Source organism: Ovis canadensis, chromosome 2 (genome assembly GCF_042477335.2).
Source record: "Ovis canadensis isolate MfBH-ARS-UI-01 breed Bighorn chromosome 2, ARS-UI_OviCan_v2, whole genome shotgun sequence".
In the NCBI taxonomy this organism is placed as follows: Eukaryota; Metazoa; Chordata; class Mammalia; order Artiodactyla; family Bovidae; genus Ovis; species Ovis canadensis.
Window position 1 is genome coordinate 133475414 of NC_091246.1, and position 18369 is coordinate 133493782.

At 41.8% G+C, this 18369-nt stretch overlaps 1 protein-coding gene across 1 annotated transcript in view; it reads left to right on the plus strand.

The window, feature by feature from the left end:
• The first annotated feature begins 218 nt into the window (after positions 1–218).
• CERKL (CERK like autophagy regulator) overlaps positions 219–18369 on the plus strand; it is a 134614-nt gene continuing 116463 nt past the window's right edge. The window contains exon 1 of the mRNA XM_069577062.2: positions 219–456. Within this exon, the coding sequence (XP_069433163.1) occupies positions 219–456 (238 nt within the window). The remainder of the gene's footprint in view (positions 457–18369) is intronic.

The following is an 18369-nucleotide window of genomic DNA, read 5'->3' on the forward strand; positions in this document are numbered from 1 at the left end:
TTCGGAGAGAGTCGCGGCGGCGGGGGGCTGGCGGGCCCAGCTGCCGGACCAGGTCAGGGCGGCCCCGCCTGCCCGCCCCGCCTCCCTCCCGGGTTTCTGCCCCGCGCGCGGTTGCTGTGGCAGCGCGGGACGCCGCCAGAACCCCGGCGGCCGCGGCCTCCACCTCGCCCTCGGCGGCCTCCGCGGGACCCCTGCTCGGGCCCAGCCCGCGCTCCGCCATGCCCCGGGGGAGGCGCGGGGGCCGGGTGAGCGCCCTGGAGGGCGGCCGGGAGGAGGAGGCGCCCCCGGCGGCGGGGGCCGTGCAGTCGGCGCGGCGGGCGTCCGGGCGGCAGCCGCAGGCGGCGGCCGAGCTGATTCTGCTCCGGGGCATCTTCGAGATCGGGAGGGACAGCTGCGACGTGGTGCTGAGCGAGCGGGCCCTGAGGTGGCAGCCCATCCGGCCCGAGCGTCTCCCAGGTGCGTGGTCCTGGTCAGAAGGCCCCCGCGCCGTCTCCGCCTCCTCCCGGCCTCACACCCTCCTCCCGGCGCCGTCCCTCCGCCTCCCGCAAGCTCCTCCTCTGTCCCAGCGGGCGACCGCGTCCCCAAGCCGCCACCTCCTCCCTCCAGACCCGGGGAGGCCGCGCCGCGCCCCGGGGCCTCTGCCTGCCCGCTCCTGCCGCCTGGGTTGTCGTCCCGGGACCCACGTCACACTCCGCTCCCCTCCGCTGAGCCCCCCAAAGGGCTGCTGCTGCTGCTGCTAGGTCGCTGCAGTCGTGTCCGACTCTGTGCGACCCCATAGACGGCAGCCCACCAGGCTCCCCTGTCCCTGGGATTCCCCAGCCAAGAACACTGGAGCGCTGTTTTCCAAATGCGGGAAGGTCACCCACTCCTCCCCTCCACGTCCGAGTTTTGCTCAACTGCTTACGGCGACGCTGCGAGTAAAAGCGTTTCAGAGTATACTTACACGTGCGTCCCGAATCCAACTTTCGTTTTGCTGACCCCTGGAAATGTCACCTGAGCTTTTGGTCCCTCTGGACTTTTCCATCCCTCGCATTCCTTGCCATTGTCTGTAATCAAGTCCAAGTTCTAGAAGCTTTTGTTGTTTAATATGGACTTTCGAATCATCGTGTTGTTTAGGAGTATATTTGCCTTTTGACCTAAAACTATTTAGAGGGTGTTGTAATTGTGTACAATATAAATATTTAAAGACTTAGTCTGGAGATGATGTAGGGGAAACCTTGGGATGTAGTAACAGTTTCTTCTAAATGATAACTTCAGAAATTTAAAAAGATATGCGTTCCCTTTGTTGTTTCCCTTGTTGGAAAACAAGACACAATGTGCTTTTTACCTTAAAGACTAGAGAAACATCACTATTTTACAGTTTCTTGTACAAAAACCTAGCAAAACGGACTGGTCAGGGACTCAGAGTTCATTCTGATAGGCAGTTTCTGCTGCACTTGAGGTGCTTGCCTCAGTTCAGTTCAGTCGCTCAGTCATGTCTGACTCTTTGTGACGCCATGGACTGCAGCACACTCCTGTCCATTGCCAACTCCCGGAGTTCACTCAAACTCATGTCCATTGAGTCGGTGAGGCCATCCAACCATCTCATCCTCTGTGGTCCCCTTCTCTGCCTGTCTTCAATCTTTCCCAGCATCAGGGTCCTTTCCAGTGAGTCATTTCTTCACATCAGGTGGCCAAAGTATTGGAGTTTCAACTTCAGCATCAGTCCTTCCAATAAATATTCAGGACTGATCTCCTTGCAGTCAAAGGGACTCTCAAGTTCAGCATCAGTCCTTCCAATGAATATTCAGGACTGATTTCCTTTAGGATGGACTAGCTAGATCTCCTTGCAGTCAAAGGGACTCTCAAGAGTCTTCTCCAACACCACAGTTCAAAAGCATCAATTCTTTGGTGCTCAGCTTTCTTTATAGTCCAACTCTATCATCTATACATGACTACGGAAAAACCATAGCTTTGACTAGTTGGACCTTTGTTAGCAAAGTAATGTCTGCTTTTTAATATGCTGTCTAGGTTGGTCATAACTTTTCTTCCACGGAGCAAGTGTCTTTTAATTTCATGGCTGCAGTCACCATCTGCAGTGATTTTGGAGCCCACAAAAAGAAAGTCTGCTGCTGTTTCCCCATCTATTTGCCATGAAGTAATGGGACCAGATGCCATCATCTTACTTAACTGAAACTGCCTTTGAGTTTAATTTAAAATGTTTTCAGGTGTGTTGAAAAGCAAGCTGGGGTATTTTCCACATCTCTGAGTTAAAAACTAGGGATATGGGCACAGAATTCTGTTTAAGTCTGTTTGAATTTGGGAGACATAGAAGTTTCCCATTAGAGCTTAAATTGGCCTACATGGGTCTTTTTAACCTACAATGAAGCTGAAATACTATAGGAATAAAGTGAGACATTGCAAAATGAGGTATTCACATCTGTGTTGCAATAGTGGTACGTGAAAAGTCAAATGATGGTATGAAGCAGTAAAATGCTCTTTTATATCCTGAGTGCTGGTGGAGGAAAAGTAGGCTGAATTAGTATTCCTCATGTTTAAAAGACATCCAGACAATTATAACTCTAAAGGTTGCAAGTGTTGATCTTTAATCTTGACCTAAAACATGTTGGTTTTCTTTGCCTTCGTTTAGATGTACCACCTTTCCTTTGTAACTAACACCTAGTATGCAGATATCACTTGGGGCCCCTGAATATTGGAGATCCAAAAGCTTATCACCTTAGCACTTGTATTTTAGGAGAAACTAAATATTAAGCCATTATTTTTCTTAGTAAAATAAGAGTGGAAGAAGTAAAATAAGATTGAGAGATATGTTTAAATGTGAGAAATATTCTCTGTTGTGGAATTAGCCTAGTTGGGTGTGGTGGAAGACAAGTGAAATTGATTCAGGAAATGGAGGAAAACTACAGCCATACCTGGAAGGAGGTGGTGTGGGAGGACTTTGGGGGAGATCATGTTCCTTGCTGGCCAGTGCCTGGCTGTCCCAGGAAAGGATGGGGGTGGGGTTGGATCGCTGCTGGGCATTATCATCATAGGAGATGTTGCAAGACCGTTCAGTTTTTAAAACTCATAGTGCCTTAGTGGTTTGTTTTTTTTTTTTAATAGACTTTATTTTTAGAGCAGTTTTACGTTCAGGGCAAAATTAAGCAGAAGGTGTATATAACCTCTGCTCCCCACAATGCATAGCCTCCATGATTATAAGTATTTCCCACCAAGGTCGTACCTTTTCCCGCCAAGGTTGTATCTTTGCTAAATCTGATGACCCTACATTGACATCATTATCCAGAGTCCATAGTTTACATTAGGGTTCACTCTTAGAGTTCTGCATTCTCTGGGTTTTCCCTTATTTATAATGACATGTAGTAGGATTCTTCAGAGAATGAGAACCATGAAAAAATATGTATCTGTGTATGTGTTTAGATGCACACACAGACAATACAATGTGTGTGTATATTTATATTATTTGACATTTATTATGGGAAAATATGAAATTGATTATGGCTTCCCTGGTGGCTCAGACAGTAAAGAGTCCACCTGCAAGACAGGAGACCAGGGTTCAATCCCTGGGTCAGGAAGATCCCCTGGAGAAGGGAATGGCTGCCCACTCCAGTATTCTTGCATGGAGAATTCCATGGATAGAGGAGCCTGGTGGGCTACAGTTCATGGGGTTGCAAAGAACTGAACATGATTGATTGACTCACACACGCATTGTAGGAATTGGAGATTATGGAGATATGCCGTTCTTTGCCATTTGCAAAGTTCAGAACCAGGAAAACTGGTTATATAATTCAGACCAAATTGGAATCCCTGAGAACCCTGGGGAGCTGATGGTGTAGCCCCCAGAGATGAGATCTACCTGGAGAAGAGGAAGGAGTGTTTTGTTTACACTCTGCATTTTGAAGAGTGCCTGACATATGAATATTTGTTCCATGAATGAATTTGCTAACTAGTCTCATAACTTCAGCTTTGCCCATTGCTTTGTAACCTGATTACTACATTGCTACTTAATAACTTTTCATCACCTGCAGCAATATCCCCCAGCCCTTTTTTTAAAGCATTAGAACTCTTTTTACAAAAACATTCTTCAGCTAATGTGGGCCCACTTCTCCACTGTGAGCATCAATGGTCAGATGCTCAGCTGTAGGATGGAAAAGAAAGCAGGCTATGACTAGGGCTTGGGTTGACCAGGCTGTCGCGTCTCTAATACAAACTGTACACACAAAAGGGCATCATCCGCGCAGAAAACTTCATCATTGCTTGCAGTGGTGCCTAGATGATCTTTCTATCGGAATCTCTAATAATGGTCGTTCTATTTGTGGAATCATGCGTTTATTCATATTAATGACCAAGTTAGCTGTCTGTGCCCTAGGGTAGTGTGAAATCCTGAAGAAATGGAAGAGGGGTCAGGTGAGGATTTTCAGGTCAAAGGAGAAAGGTCAGGCATGTCTGGGTCACAAGACCCTATAGGCGGAGCAGGCTGCAGTGTTAGCCCCCAGCATGGTGCCTGGGACCAGGCGTAAGATGTCAAAAATAAGAGCTCAGAAAGGGAATGTGGGCAAATGCCGTGGACCAATATGTGTGTTTTGTCATTTAGTCCTTAGCTTATCTTGTGACTGGATCAGATATTTTCAGAGTTCAGCATTTTCAAAATGATTGCTGATGGCCGGCGGGCATAATTCTACATCTCAATCAGGGACAAACTTCTGGCAATATGTGCTTAACAAGTGGTAACCTTCCATTTGAAATGTTAGATGGAAGCAGAAAGTACAAGCATTTTTGTGCATCCTCAATGCAGGATCTGCTTACTGAACTGTAAGATTTGGTTTTGAGGTTTTCACATGAAGGAAAATCTACTCCTAGGGAGAGTTAGCGATTGGTAGGATTAGACTATATGAAGCTCTTTATATATATATATATATATATATATATATATATATATATATATATATATATGAAGCTCATAAGAAGTACACTTCACAACGATCAATTTAGGGATCTCTATTGACTCATTGGAAAAGACTTTGATGCTGGGAGGGATTGGGGGCAGGAGGAGAAGGGGACGACCGAGGATGAGATGGCTGGATGGCATCACGGACTCAATGGACGTGAGTCTGAGTGAACTCCGGGAACTGGTGATGGCCAGGGAGGCCTGGCGTGCTGCAATTCATGGGGTCACAAAGAGTCGGACACGACTGAGAGACTGAACTGAACTGACCTGAACTGATGACCAGAATGCCAAATGCCCACAAGTCTTTCTCTGCTGTCTCACACTGGGCACCTTTATCATTTGCTGATGAATAGCACCTTGAAGTATGAAAAACCCTACAGGATGTTCTACAGGCTCTCTACTCCAGCTGTCTGCAGTTTCCCATCTGGTGAAGGAAAGGTTTCAGGAGTGGGCACCAAGGAACCTGAGGTCCTGTCTGCACCTAAGGGTGTAACTGACTCAAGGCAAGTCATTTAACCCTTTTAAATGACAGTTTATTCATCTGCAAAATGAAGCATTTGCATTATATGATCTCTAAGAATCGTTAACTCTGAAGTTGCATTTTATAGAAAATATCCGTTTTTATAGGCTTTCGATGTTAGGACATGGTAATAAATCTGAGTAAGGTTTCAATGATCAACTTCCTGGTATGTGTGGAGTTGTATTTTACAACAAAGCTTCATAGCCCTAATGAATTTCTAATTGAAATAACTATGTGGAAAATATGGGCCAAGTTTCTTGCTCCCCTTCCCTGGCTTCAAGGCCAGATAATAAGAGGTGGACTGGTACCTCAGCACAGATTCTGTCTTTGGAAAGAAATAAACCATTTTCTGATAGAAAATCATGGGTCAAGGCTAGTCTTAAGCAGATTTTTCATGATGGACAAAAGGACTAGCTTAGCCTTTCTTCAACTTCATTTCCTGTACCCTCTTACTAAATTCCTGGGCAAGGATCTTATAATATGCTTGATTATCATAATATTATGTTTTAAATATTTTTAAAAATACAATGAAGGTTTCATAATGGTTTACAATTCTCTTGTTAGACTTATTACCTCACATTACATCATTTCATGTTGTGTTTTCTCAAAGGGTTCTTCCTACCATGCCCTTGAGCTCAGCTGAATTAGAGAAATAACCAGAAAATCTGAAAAGGGTGGGCTTCAAAATAAGATCTTGGAAGTGTTTCTTTTTTTGAGGGAGCTAATGATTTTCTCATGCTTTAAGTTTATATAAACATTTATTTGTTAGAAACTTTTCAAGATGACAGGTAATGTGGAAAAATGTGAAAATGAGAAAAACCTAATCAATTTTAAAACAACAAGAGTTAGTGATTACTGGGACTTAGCAGAGCTGGGTCCATTCTAAGTATTAATCTGCCTAAGCCGTTTGGGAACAGATGTACGTGAAACAGATCCTGGGCTCTGTTGTGTACATCCAAAGTGAGACATCTGTTGGTGAACCGTTGGTCAGGAATAATGGAAGTAGGGGTTAAACCCCAAAATGACCCATTACTCACATAAATTATTAAAGGACTAATTACTCAGTAAACCACAGTGCTTTGATTCATCAGTCTACATATGAAAAAGAAAAAAATCTTCTTTAAAAAAATTATTAGTGTGTTCCTAAGCTGTTAAAATTGAAGGAATTTTTAAAAGATGGGTGTGAAAAATCAAGCTTAGCAAGGAACTACATACAACGTTTATGAAGTTTTTAAATGCTTTGACAGTCCTGTTAACCTATTGTGTAAATACGGTATAAAGCACATGTTGTAAAAATACTTAGCTTTTTCTTAATGTACATTAGTCCACACAGAAAAACAAAATATAGAACGAATCTCTAAGTATGGCTGTTCTGTTAAAATTTCTGTGCCGATAGAATGCTCTGTATCTACACTGTCCAGTACAGTCACCACCAGCCCCTTGTGACTGCTGAGCACTCAAAATATGGCTACTGTGACTGAGAAACTGAATTTTAAATTTTATTTAATTTTAATAAGTTTAATAGCCACATGCAGCTAGTGATGACCAGATTTTAAAACATAGCTCTAACACACAGACATACAAAGAGTTGAAAACATTTATTACTTTGATTCTCAGGCATGGGTTTTCATCTTTATTTCTCTAGTAAGGTATAGTTTTCAAATAGTTAGTCTCAACATAGAACTGAATTACCATCCAATCTGAGCTGCTGATTTAAAGATAGATCTCTGAGTCCAGAGAGTCCCAAGTGGCAGAACCTTTGAACAGATTTTGTGATCCCCAAAACATGCTTTTCTTTGTTATTATGAATTAATCGGCTGATAAAGTTTTGTCTGTAAAAAACCATTGTCTTATTGCTCATGTCATGATTTACTTAAATCAATTGGTTTCTTACTATAAGGATTGTGGGTCTGAAACAGCCATCCTCGCCTGTGTACACTGACCCCATGAAAGTCTGCATCCTGGTGGTGTTCCTAAATACACCACAGCCACGTGGCACCATATGAAGACAAGTACTTAAGAGAAACTTCTTTCATGTCCCCTTCCTCTCACCCCTCCTCCATGAGGGGGTATTTACGGTCACAACTGACACTGAAATATGCTCCTAGAACTGGTACTTGCATTGAAGGTAAGGGATGTACAAACTGAACAGGGGGCTGGACTGGATCAAGGTCAGTAAAGCAGAGAGGCTGATTCATATGGGATCTGCCAGAGTGGGAGGACCTGAAGTAAATTGCAGGAATATGAACATGATGGAGCTAAAGAATCAAAGGGCCGTGGCAGTGAATAGTCGGGATCTACAGGTAGCTTGGGTACACAGGAAGACACTATTGCCTAGACTGGGCACGTCTGTGCTCTCTGTAATTTGGGAAGGCGAACCATCTTTGTTCAAAGGGCCAGGGGTGTAGAAGACGTAATTCACTGTGTTCGAAATACTAGAATACTCATTTTGAATCTTACCCCTAATCCTGCCTGGTTCATTACTTGGCTAGGTTATTTGATTACATTTCAAATATTGACAAGTCTATAAGCATCATCAAAGTCCTCAACGTAGTCCTTGCCAATTCCTTCTGTGTGACTGTATTCCTGCTGAACTTTGAAAGCACTGTGCCCGTGGTGGGGGTAGTGTGTGCTGGGCAGGTGAGTTCTGGTCATGTATGTGGTGAGCAAAGGGAAGGCACTGTTGGTAGCCATGGCTGTTTATATGCTCTTGTGCTTTCCAAAGTCAGTATGAATTGAGATAAGAGGGAAAGGAGGGAGGGAAGTGAAGTTGGAGGGAAATTAAACCTGCTTCTGACTTTTAGCCTGTAAACCAGAAGTTGAAGACCCTCAGGGTAATGGGTAACAGAATCCAGAGACAGGGAGGCAGGCGAACAAGTGGACAGGTATGGATATATTAAAACCAGTTGACACAGTGCTACGGACTTATGCTAAGCCTACAGGTAAGTCTTAAATAATGTACCAGCTGACTTTAGGGAGTTCCTATACACATTCCAAGATTTTCATCAGGAACAATGTTCTGGAAACTACCGCTGTTGCTCAGGATCCATGTCCAGTGTTTGATTGAAAATGAGTGCATGCTCAGTCGTGTCTGGCTCTTTGTGACCTATGGACTGTAGCCCGCCAGGCTTCTCTGTCCATGGGTTTCTCCAGGCAAGAATACTGGAATGGGTAGCCATTTCCTCCTCCAGGGGATCTTCCCGACCAAGGGCTCAAACCCACACCTCCTGCATTGTCTTGTTTAATCTTCCCAACAAGACTGCGTAGTTCAGATAGGATTTTTATTTCTGGGACCCAGAGATGACCTTTCTTGCCCAAGGCCATGCTGGTGATGGGAGTTGCTGGGATTCTAGGCCAGGCAGCCTGACTCCAGAGTCCACACTGTACCTAGGAGGTTATGCTACTTCCTCAGTTCAGTAGGAAAGAGTTCTCCCTAACACCTTCAAGAGTCTATGTGATGTCAGAGTAAGTGGGTAGGATCATGGTTCAAACCCAAACAACAAGCCTTCCTACGACAAGAGTGTCTGATTTTTTCAGGCCTTCATGACAGTTCCACCGTAGAGAACATATTCCGTTGCTCTCACTTATAATTCCTGAGTAAATGACCAAATGAAAGTTTTTAAACCCAATATTTTTATTATAGAAAACATCAAGCGGTGCCATTAGGTGGTAACATCTGCATATCGGAGCTTGTTGATGTTTCCCCCTTCTGTCTGGACTCCAGCTTCTAACTTATTCAGCCTGGCATTTCTCATGATGTGCTCAGCGTATAGGTTGAACAAACAGGATGCCAGCAGACCGTCCTGTTGTACCCCTTCTCAGTCTTGAACCAATCAGTTGTTCCATACCTGCCTTAGGTAGAAGTGGCCAAATATGTGTGTTCAGTCATAGGCTGGGGGCTGCCTGAGAAGAGTGAAGTTAAGGTGGGTCCTAAAGGTACCAGTAGCTGGAGGTTGTTGCCTAACTGCATTCATTGCAGCAGAAAAGCAAGTTTTTTCTTAAAGGGAAAAATCACAGCAACCACTGTAACCAATTAGGTTTAATATTATCATTATGAATCAGTTATTTAAATATATTTCAATTCATAACAGTGACTCTTACTAATGCTCAAATCGCCCCGATTCTGTATTTTTGGACCAATGGGAACCACCTTACACTGATTTCTGAGGCCTTTTGACATTTTCTTAGATGTCTCTGTTCACTCCTTTGCTTTCTGAAATGGCAATATATTCTAGGCCCGTCTTGAACATTTCATGCCTGTCATCAAGGATGCCTGATTTCTTAAACTGAGTTATGGTATTTAGAGATCACAGTTTGAGCCCCAGATGTGCTCGTTGCTAGTACTTTCCTTATATAGTCCTATTTCCTAGGTTTTTCTGAAAGCAGAGCTACGAAGCATGATTTTCTTTTTTTCCCTAAAGAATAGTTGCACTATGGAATTATGCTGGTATCTCCAGTAAAAGTTCAAGACTAAAGGTTTTTATTTCTCTCTTTGTTCTTAACCTTAAAATTCTGTATTCTAACTGCAATAATATCATTACTGCTTTGCAATAATTGTACATCACAGAATAATAACACCAGTGCTACCGTCAACAATGTAATTAATGAGAGCCAGCCATTTAAGATCATTCTGTAAAAATTTTCTTTTTGTTGCTTTTAGGGACATACCACTTAGAGTACGTGCTATACTTAGTCACTCAGTTGTGTCCAACTTTTTGTGACCCCATGGACTTTAGCCCACCAGGCTCCTCTGTCCATGGCGATTCTCTAGGCAAGAATGCTGGAATGGGTTGCCATGTCCTCCTCCAGGGGTTCTACCTAACCTGGGGATTGAACCCAGGCCTCCCATATTGCAGGTAGATTCTTTACCATCTGAGCCACCAGGGAAGCCCAAGAATACTGGAGTGGGTAGCCTATCCCTTCTCCAGGGGAGCTTCCTGATCCAGGAATTGAACCAGGGTGTCCTGCATTGTAGGCAGATTTTTACCAGCTGAACTACCAGGGAAGCCCAGAGTGTGTGCTATGTGTAGTCAGATTACTATGATTTTTTACATGGTTCTATATTTTATAATCTTATTTATTTTTGGCTGTGCTGGGGCTTGTTGCTGCATGCAGATTTTCTGTTGTTGCAGCAAATGGGGGCTATTCTTTAATTGCGATGTGCGGGCTTCTCATTGAAGTGGATTCTCTTATTGTGGAGCATGGGCGTTAGGGCACGTGGGCTTCAGTAGTTGCCTCATGATATGTGGAATTTTTCCTAGACCAGGGATTGAACCTGTGTCCCCATTGGCAGGCAGATTTTTAACTACTGGACCATGAGGGAAATCCCCAAATAACCATGTTCTAAAGACAGTTGGAATCAGTCCTATCTGTGATGTTATACTTCCAACTCAATGTGCAGAATTATTTGTTTCATTTTTGCTTTTATTTTTGGGCATTGCTCTTTTTAATCTGAAATTGTAATTATGTAAAATACTTACATGGTTCCAAAATCAAATCCACTAAGCAAGCTCTATTCTGGGAAGTACAGTTTTTGTCTGTGTCCCTTCTACCCTTTTCCTTCCTTCCTATTATTGGTAAGCCTTTTAAATTTTTTGGTTTATTCCTAGATAAGCAAACATGTACATATATTCTTTTACTCACCCTACCCACCTTCTTAAGTGCATAGGAGGGTAGCATATATGCTTTTTTTCCACTTTGACTTCTTTTTGAATTACCAGTATTCCCAGTATATCACTTGATAGAGGTATGTAGTGAGAATCCTCATTTCCTTTTGTATCTGCACAGTAATCTGTTGAGTGCTTTAGTTTATAAACCTTCTCTCTGTGAGGGACTTGGGTGGTTTCCAGTCATTTTTGCTATTGTGAATTGTGGTGTAATTAAAAACTTATCATGTCTTTGTTTAAAATGTATTTTTGGAATAGATTCCTACAAGTGGGACTGTTGACTCAAAGAACAAATACCTTATATACTTGTTAAATGTATGTTAAGTCACTTCAGTCATGTCTAACTCTTTGTGATGCTATGGACTCCAGGTTCCTCTGTCCATGGGATCCTCCAGGCAGGAATACTGGAATGGGTTGCCAAGCCCTCCTCCAGGGGATCATCCTCACCCAGGGATTGAACCCATGGGTTTCTTATGTCTCTTCCATTGGCAAGTGGGTTCTTTACGACTAGCGCCACCTGAGAAGTCTATTTTTTTTTTTTTTAATAAACTGACTTTCTAGAGCAGTTTTCATTTCACAGCAAAATTAGTGAAATGTACAGAGGTTTCCCATTTGCTTCCTGCCTACATAATTTTGCCAAATATTTCCAAGTCCCCTGAGAAAGATTGTATTATTTTGCTTTTCTATCATCATCGTAGGAGGACACCTGTTTCTGTGTAGTTTCTTCAAAAGATATATTGTCAGACGTTGTTTTAAAAAAACAATCTGAGATAAGAAATGGTATCCCATCATACTTTCAATTTTTATTTTTCTCATAAAATCATTCAAGTTTTTAGCTTATTTCTCCTAATATTATGGAGCAACTATCATGTGCTAGGTGTCTGATAGGTATCAGGGATGGTACAATCAATTTGTCACAATTTCTGCTTTAAAGTATTCACAATCTGCAAGGAGGCTTATCAGCAAAATAACTAGGTGATCTGTTTTATGTGCACTTGAAGTATTACTTAAAGGGCACCATAAAGAACCACGGAAGTGTAGCTAAAGGGGAGAATCATTTTGTTTGAGTGGGCAGAGGAGGACGTAGGGGAAAGCTACAGAGAGGTGTGAGGGCCTTGAAACATGGCTAGGAGTTGGCAGTACAAAAGAATAAGCAAACCATTATAGGAAAATAACATTTTGGAAAAATCTGGCAAGAATGCTTTGACCTCCACGGAAAGTAAAGCCATAGCTTGTAGGGAGAGTATATGTTCATGGAGGGAGAGGACAGTGCTTTGTGTAAGTCAGTAGTTTGCATAGCACCTTGAGTATCATGCCAGGAAATTGGTGTCTTACCCTCAAGGTTGAGTAAGGGGCAGCAAAGACAAAGTGTCAGAGGATTTCAACTTTTTGTTTTTTAAAGTAGGTGAAATTTGTTTCAGGAAGACAGCCATAGGGATAGGATGGATTATAAATGGAGGTAGGTTAGGTTGAGGAGCCCATTTCAGTGGCTAGTCCACCAGCAGATCCAGGGAGGATGGCGAGGTAAGGTCAGGTGCAAAGGGATATCGGCAAAGATAGAATGTAGAGGATGTGGGTTGAGGGGAAAGGAAGGCACGGTGGTGATGCTGAGATTTTTAGCTTGGACAGTGGAATGCATCTAGGACACAGCTAAAATTGCTTTCTGTTTTGCTGGTCTGAGACTTATCCCACTCGAAATGTCCTCTACCAAGCATCAGATATACTAGGGACTAGCAGAATGTCCAAACAGAAGAGAAACAGGAAGCTTGAACAAAGACATACACTGGAGAAATTGCTCCTGAAGGATTGTAGATTGAACTCTGGTAAGTTTATGATGTGTGTTTCTATGAGCCTCGGGCTCTCTTCTTTTGTGCCATTTCTTATTAGGTTGGGGCTACTTGGAAGAAAATAGTTGAAAGCTATTTTCAGAAAACATTTTCATTAAATATTGGTAAGTAAAGTTATGATCTTTGTACAACTGTAATGTTTGGTATTATTGAAATATTAAAAACAGTGGAATAATTTTGTCAATTTTTATATGTATAAAAACTTTTTCTATCATTTTAAACTAAAAAAAATCCATTTATACCATGAAATCTTTTGTTTAATACAAATAATATTTGTTCCAAATAAAACTTCTACGCTTGGTAAATGTTACAGGCACATAATTCAAAGTAGTTTCCAGTGCCCATCTGTGCAGGCAGAATAAGATCAATAAAATTGAACAACTGTTAGCGTGTACTGGTTTCCTTATATTTTAGGCATGTTTTTATGTATTGAAAGTGTAAAGGCAAGGTCGTATATATTTTGTTCCGGTTTTCATTATACAGATGAAAACTTGTTACGGTTAAAATCTTGGTGACTATAATGCCTTTTTGAAATCCCATACATAGCCCACTTATTTTAGATAATATTTAAATACTTTAGGGTTTCCCAAGTGGCTCAAAAGGTAAAGAATCTGCCTGCAATGCAGGAGACCTGGGTTTGATCCCTGGATTGGAAAGATCCCCTGGAGAAGGGAATGGCAATCCACGCCAGTATTCTTGCCTGGAAAATTCTACTGACAGAGGTGCCTGGTGGGCTGCAGTCCATGGGGTTGAAAAGAGTTGGACATAATTGAGTGATAACATGCACATACACACACCAAATACTTTAAATAATGTGGATATATTTTTGTCATGAAATTTGATTTATAATATGTTCTTATTTTAAAAATAGAAATATATTCTTAAAAATCACTATTTCAATTTCTTTGAATTAGCATTTTTCATATTTGGGAAAAAAAATGTCTTGATACCCTAGCTTCTGAAAGGAAGACAAATCTGTCGTTTTCCAAGTTGTTTGTTTTTCACTGGGAGCAAACCTACTCTTTTAATGAATTTCATGTCATGGAAACATCTTCTGGGGGAACCTGTGCATGTGGGCTAAATCACTTCAGTCCTGTCTGATTCTTTGTGATCCCTTGGATTCCTGCCAGGCTCCTCTGTCCATGGGATACTAAGCAAGTATTACTATTAGCTTCTAAAATAACTATCTTCATTATTTTAGGGTAAACTAAAGAAAACTCATGTTAGAGACTTGTATAAAGACTTTTGTCTTCTTATTTGGTTAATATTCTGTCTTTATGTGAATCTCAACAAAATCAGTTAAATGGAAACTCTGAAAATTCAAGACAATGTGTATCATGTTCAATTTACTGTTAAACGATATTATGCCCTGGATGTAAACTTCTAATTTTATTTTTTCACCTTCATGAAAGCACTGGTCATTATTGCTGCCTCTGATGCTCTTTTGTCTGCACATACTGTTGCAACATAATGTGTTGTGCATTTGATACGGATATTACCATATTGCCATAAGGAGCTGCTATTATTTTAGACACCAATTGATTCCATGATAGTGTCAGATTTCTTTAACATATGCTTATGTTTTTGTACAAATGACCCCAAGAAACATCTGCTAGTTTTGTGGTGGTATCTACTGTTTCTTTTTCAGAAGTTGACCTGTCAGTCACTTTCTAATGTGAAATCTCCAGTATTTCATTAGAGTAGGCTCACTTTCTGGTGATGTTAATTAAAAACCATTTGGACTCAGCTTTATGACGTAATTCAGAAATAAATTGAACTGCCTGTGTACATTATTTGAAAACTCTCTGTTCATGACTGTGTCATTGATACTTTAAAGACAGGCCCTTTTAGTGGGTCTTTTAGCATCCAAAATACGAGGTCCCAAATTGCTTTCTAATGGTTCTGAAACACGTCTTCTAATTTTACAAACGTGTGTAGTAGTTGTGGTGTATCATTGGCCAATTCATATCCTTTGCTAATTGCTAATCTTCAGTGAATGTGTAAGGGCAGACAAAGGCAAAGGAAATGAAGGTTCAATATAGTTGTGAAATCTTTCCTCTAGGAGACTGGAAAAACTTCAGAGATCATAAGCCATTGATTCTGATACAGGTGGGACCCCTTCTTCTACTTGCCTTGGTATGACCTTGACTAACAAACAATGGTCACAGATTCTCATTGTCTGGCATTTTCTTTCTTGCTTTCGTCTCTGTTTTCTCAAATGTCTTTCTCAAGACATAGCAGCTTATTCAAAGAAAGCAATATGATCATGTATTTATGATAAACTTGGAACACAACAAAAAGAAAAACAAATTGTCTTTGAATAGCAGTATTTGTTCATGTTTGTGGAAAATATACAGATTTTCCCAACTCCATTGTATCAGAGGATGTGATTTATAAAATTTTGTATTACCTACATACTTGATCCCAACTCTAAACCTATAAAATAAATATACATGAGGTTTAGTCCTTAATCTCACGTAGGTCAAGATAGTAGCACAAGCTTATTTTATTTTCTACTTGTCTGCTTTCTGTGCATCAGCTGTTGGACTCCTTTAGACTCTAAACATGTCATCATTTATATCTCTGTGCTCATTCAGCAGCCCTTGCTGCTCTTCAGTTCTTTCCTTATCCCTTGGGTGGCTTACATCATGGGATAACCTTCTGTCCCCTGCATGTCAGCTCTTGGCTGAAACTGAGCTGAGGCCCTTGCCAGGTACCTTTGGTGCTCGACCTGCTGGGATTCAGCTTTGGCCTCAAAGCTGTCTGTGTGCCTTCCACGCCAAAACTCAATTCTGTGAGGGGTGACAGGATGACTGCAAGCTTTAGTTTCAGTGGTAAAACCTGAATGAGGTTGTATTGAGTGCCTAAACAGCTTTCTCTTAGGTCTGAAATAGGAGAGCTAGGAGCCTCCATGTCCCTTGAGAAAGAAAGATTTCCCTCAGCCTTCTGGGCTCAACACTGAACCATTCAAGTGGGATTGTGGGCTGGACCCAACGAGGAGTGTAATTTCCTCGAATGGTGGTTTTGTTTTCTTCTGTGTGTGATGGGAGTAGGACCACCTAAGGGAAGTCCCCAGTGACTTTTCTTGCCTCTTGCGGGGCAGCCCATTGACTTTCAGTCATGGCTTCCTGCCTTCTACCCCTCTACCCTACGCAAGGCACTGGAGGAGCCACAGGGATAGGGGAAGATATTCATGAAAAGAGTTTTCAGGTACTGGGTATGTCTGGAGTCCTGTTTAAAAGACAAAGACTGTTCAGCAATTGGCATTTTAGTACTTATCACTGCCTATCCTTTTTGTTGTTAGTACAGAAAATTTTGCGTGTATTGGATTGGTGGAGTGGAGCAGGAAACGAAATCTATTTTCATTAACTTTGTATGGGGCCTGGTGTGATATCATGAACAGGTGGGCTCATAATTGTTTACTTGATGCTCTTTTTAAGAAGTCAATTATGTCATGGGAAATTGAAGAATAGCAAAATTAATTTGTTGAAGCCTTCTATAGGAAATCTTGTGTGCATGCATGTTCACTAGAGAAACATGGGGCTTTTCCCATAAAGGACAGGCTTTGTTTTGTTTTTAATAAGACACACTCTTTATAATTAAAACAAAATCCCAGTGTTAAGGGATTACTGTTTTAAATAATTGGATTTCTTTCCTTTGTTTCCCTGATCCCTATATATGAGAATAAATCTAATGGTGTCTTCGGCTAATACATATTTCCAGATTAAATAGTTCTGTTAACTACTGAATTTTAATAATGCCTCAAAGTTTACAGATGATAATATAGAAAACAGTGTAGCATCAAGAACTTATTTTAGATTTGGGAAAGGCAAAGATACAGAAACTAATTAAGAACTACAGAAGCTGTGGAAACTTTTTAAATGATATATTGATATTCACTGTAATAAACAAAAATAAGCTGTTTGCATAATTTTCTATAACCCTGCCCTCAAAATACTATGTTTAGTATCACGTATTGTTCCCTGGTGGCTCAGATGGTAAAAGAATTGCCTGAAATCTGCCAGGAAACCTGGGGTTCTATCCCTGGGTTGGGAAGATGCCCTGGAGGAGGGAATGGCTGCCTACTCCAGTATTCTTGCCTGGAAAATTCCATGGACAGAGGAGCCTGGCCAGCTACAGTCCATGGGGTTGCCAAGAGTCCGACATGACTGAGCGATGAACACTTCACTTCATTTTTAATCTCAGACAAATGATTTCCTGAAATGGTATTTTAATGCCTGAGAATTTTTTAGCTTAAAAATGTTTAGGGTTAAAATGATATAGAAGAAGAGAAAAATCTAAATGTCTAGCTGGAATTTTTAGAAAAATTCCTTGGATAAGCTCTGACGCCTTTCTTTCTCTTCTCTTTTTTGATTGCCACACTCCAGAGCTTTCTTCTGAGACTCTTAAGTCATGTGTGAGTATAGGAGTGGACAAGCATTAGGGTGAGTGGTAAGAAGGGAGGGCATTTGCCTGAGGCAGAATCTTTCTCCATATGGGACCTTCTTAATACCCTCCCTCCGCCCCTTACATGAGAACTTGAGCTCCCAGGCCAGAGGCTGATTTGGGAGCAGCATTAGCAAGAGACGGGGTGGTAGCGGGGAGGTGAGGAGGTAGATGAAGGGCCCTTTTTCTGGTTGATCACTTCTGGGCTTTGGTGAACCTATTCTTTTTTCTTTATTTTTGGCTGTACCACACAGCATGCAGAACTTCCCAGACCAGGGATCAAACCCATGTCCCCTGTATTAGAAGCACAGAGTCCTAACCAGTGGACCACCAGAGAAGTCCGGAACCTTTTCAAACTGACCTGTTTCTCTACTTAATCCTGAGTCAGTCTTGACCCTTAGTTTTCCAGGTATAGCCATACTGGGTCCTCCTCAGTTTAGGAGCTCAAGGAAGCGGTGCTTCTAGTTCCAGTTCAGAGTTTTAAAGAACCAGTGGGAACAAAAATATCAAGAACTTTTGAGAGATTTTCTATTTGATCCCACAGGAAGGCAGAAGGCAAAATGAAGCATATTGTAAATGATACTTTCAAGTCTTGCACACGTTTCTCAGTTACCCCCATCTGTCATTTCTGGGTTGGGTTGCATCCCTTGCTTATCCTGATTGTGGTTTAGTTGCTAGGTTGTGTTGGACTCTGCGACCCCCAAGGACTGTAGCCTGCCAGGCTCTTCTGTCCCTGGGATTTTCCAGGCAAGAATACTGGAGTGGGTTGCTATTTCCTTCTCCTTCCCAAGCCACGGATTGAACCTGGGTCTTCTGCATTGTGGGCAGACTCTTTACCAACTGAGCCATCCGTGAAGCTATCCTGATTAATTCCCACCCAAAATAGTTAAGTATCCTCCTAATATAGCTCTCGCTTCCAAATTAGTGACAACCTAAGCAGTTATT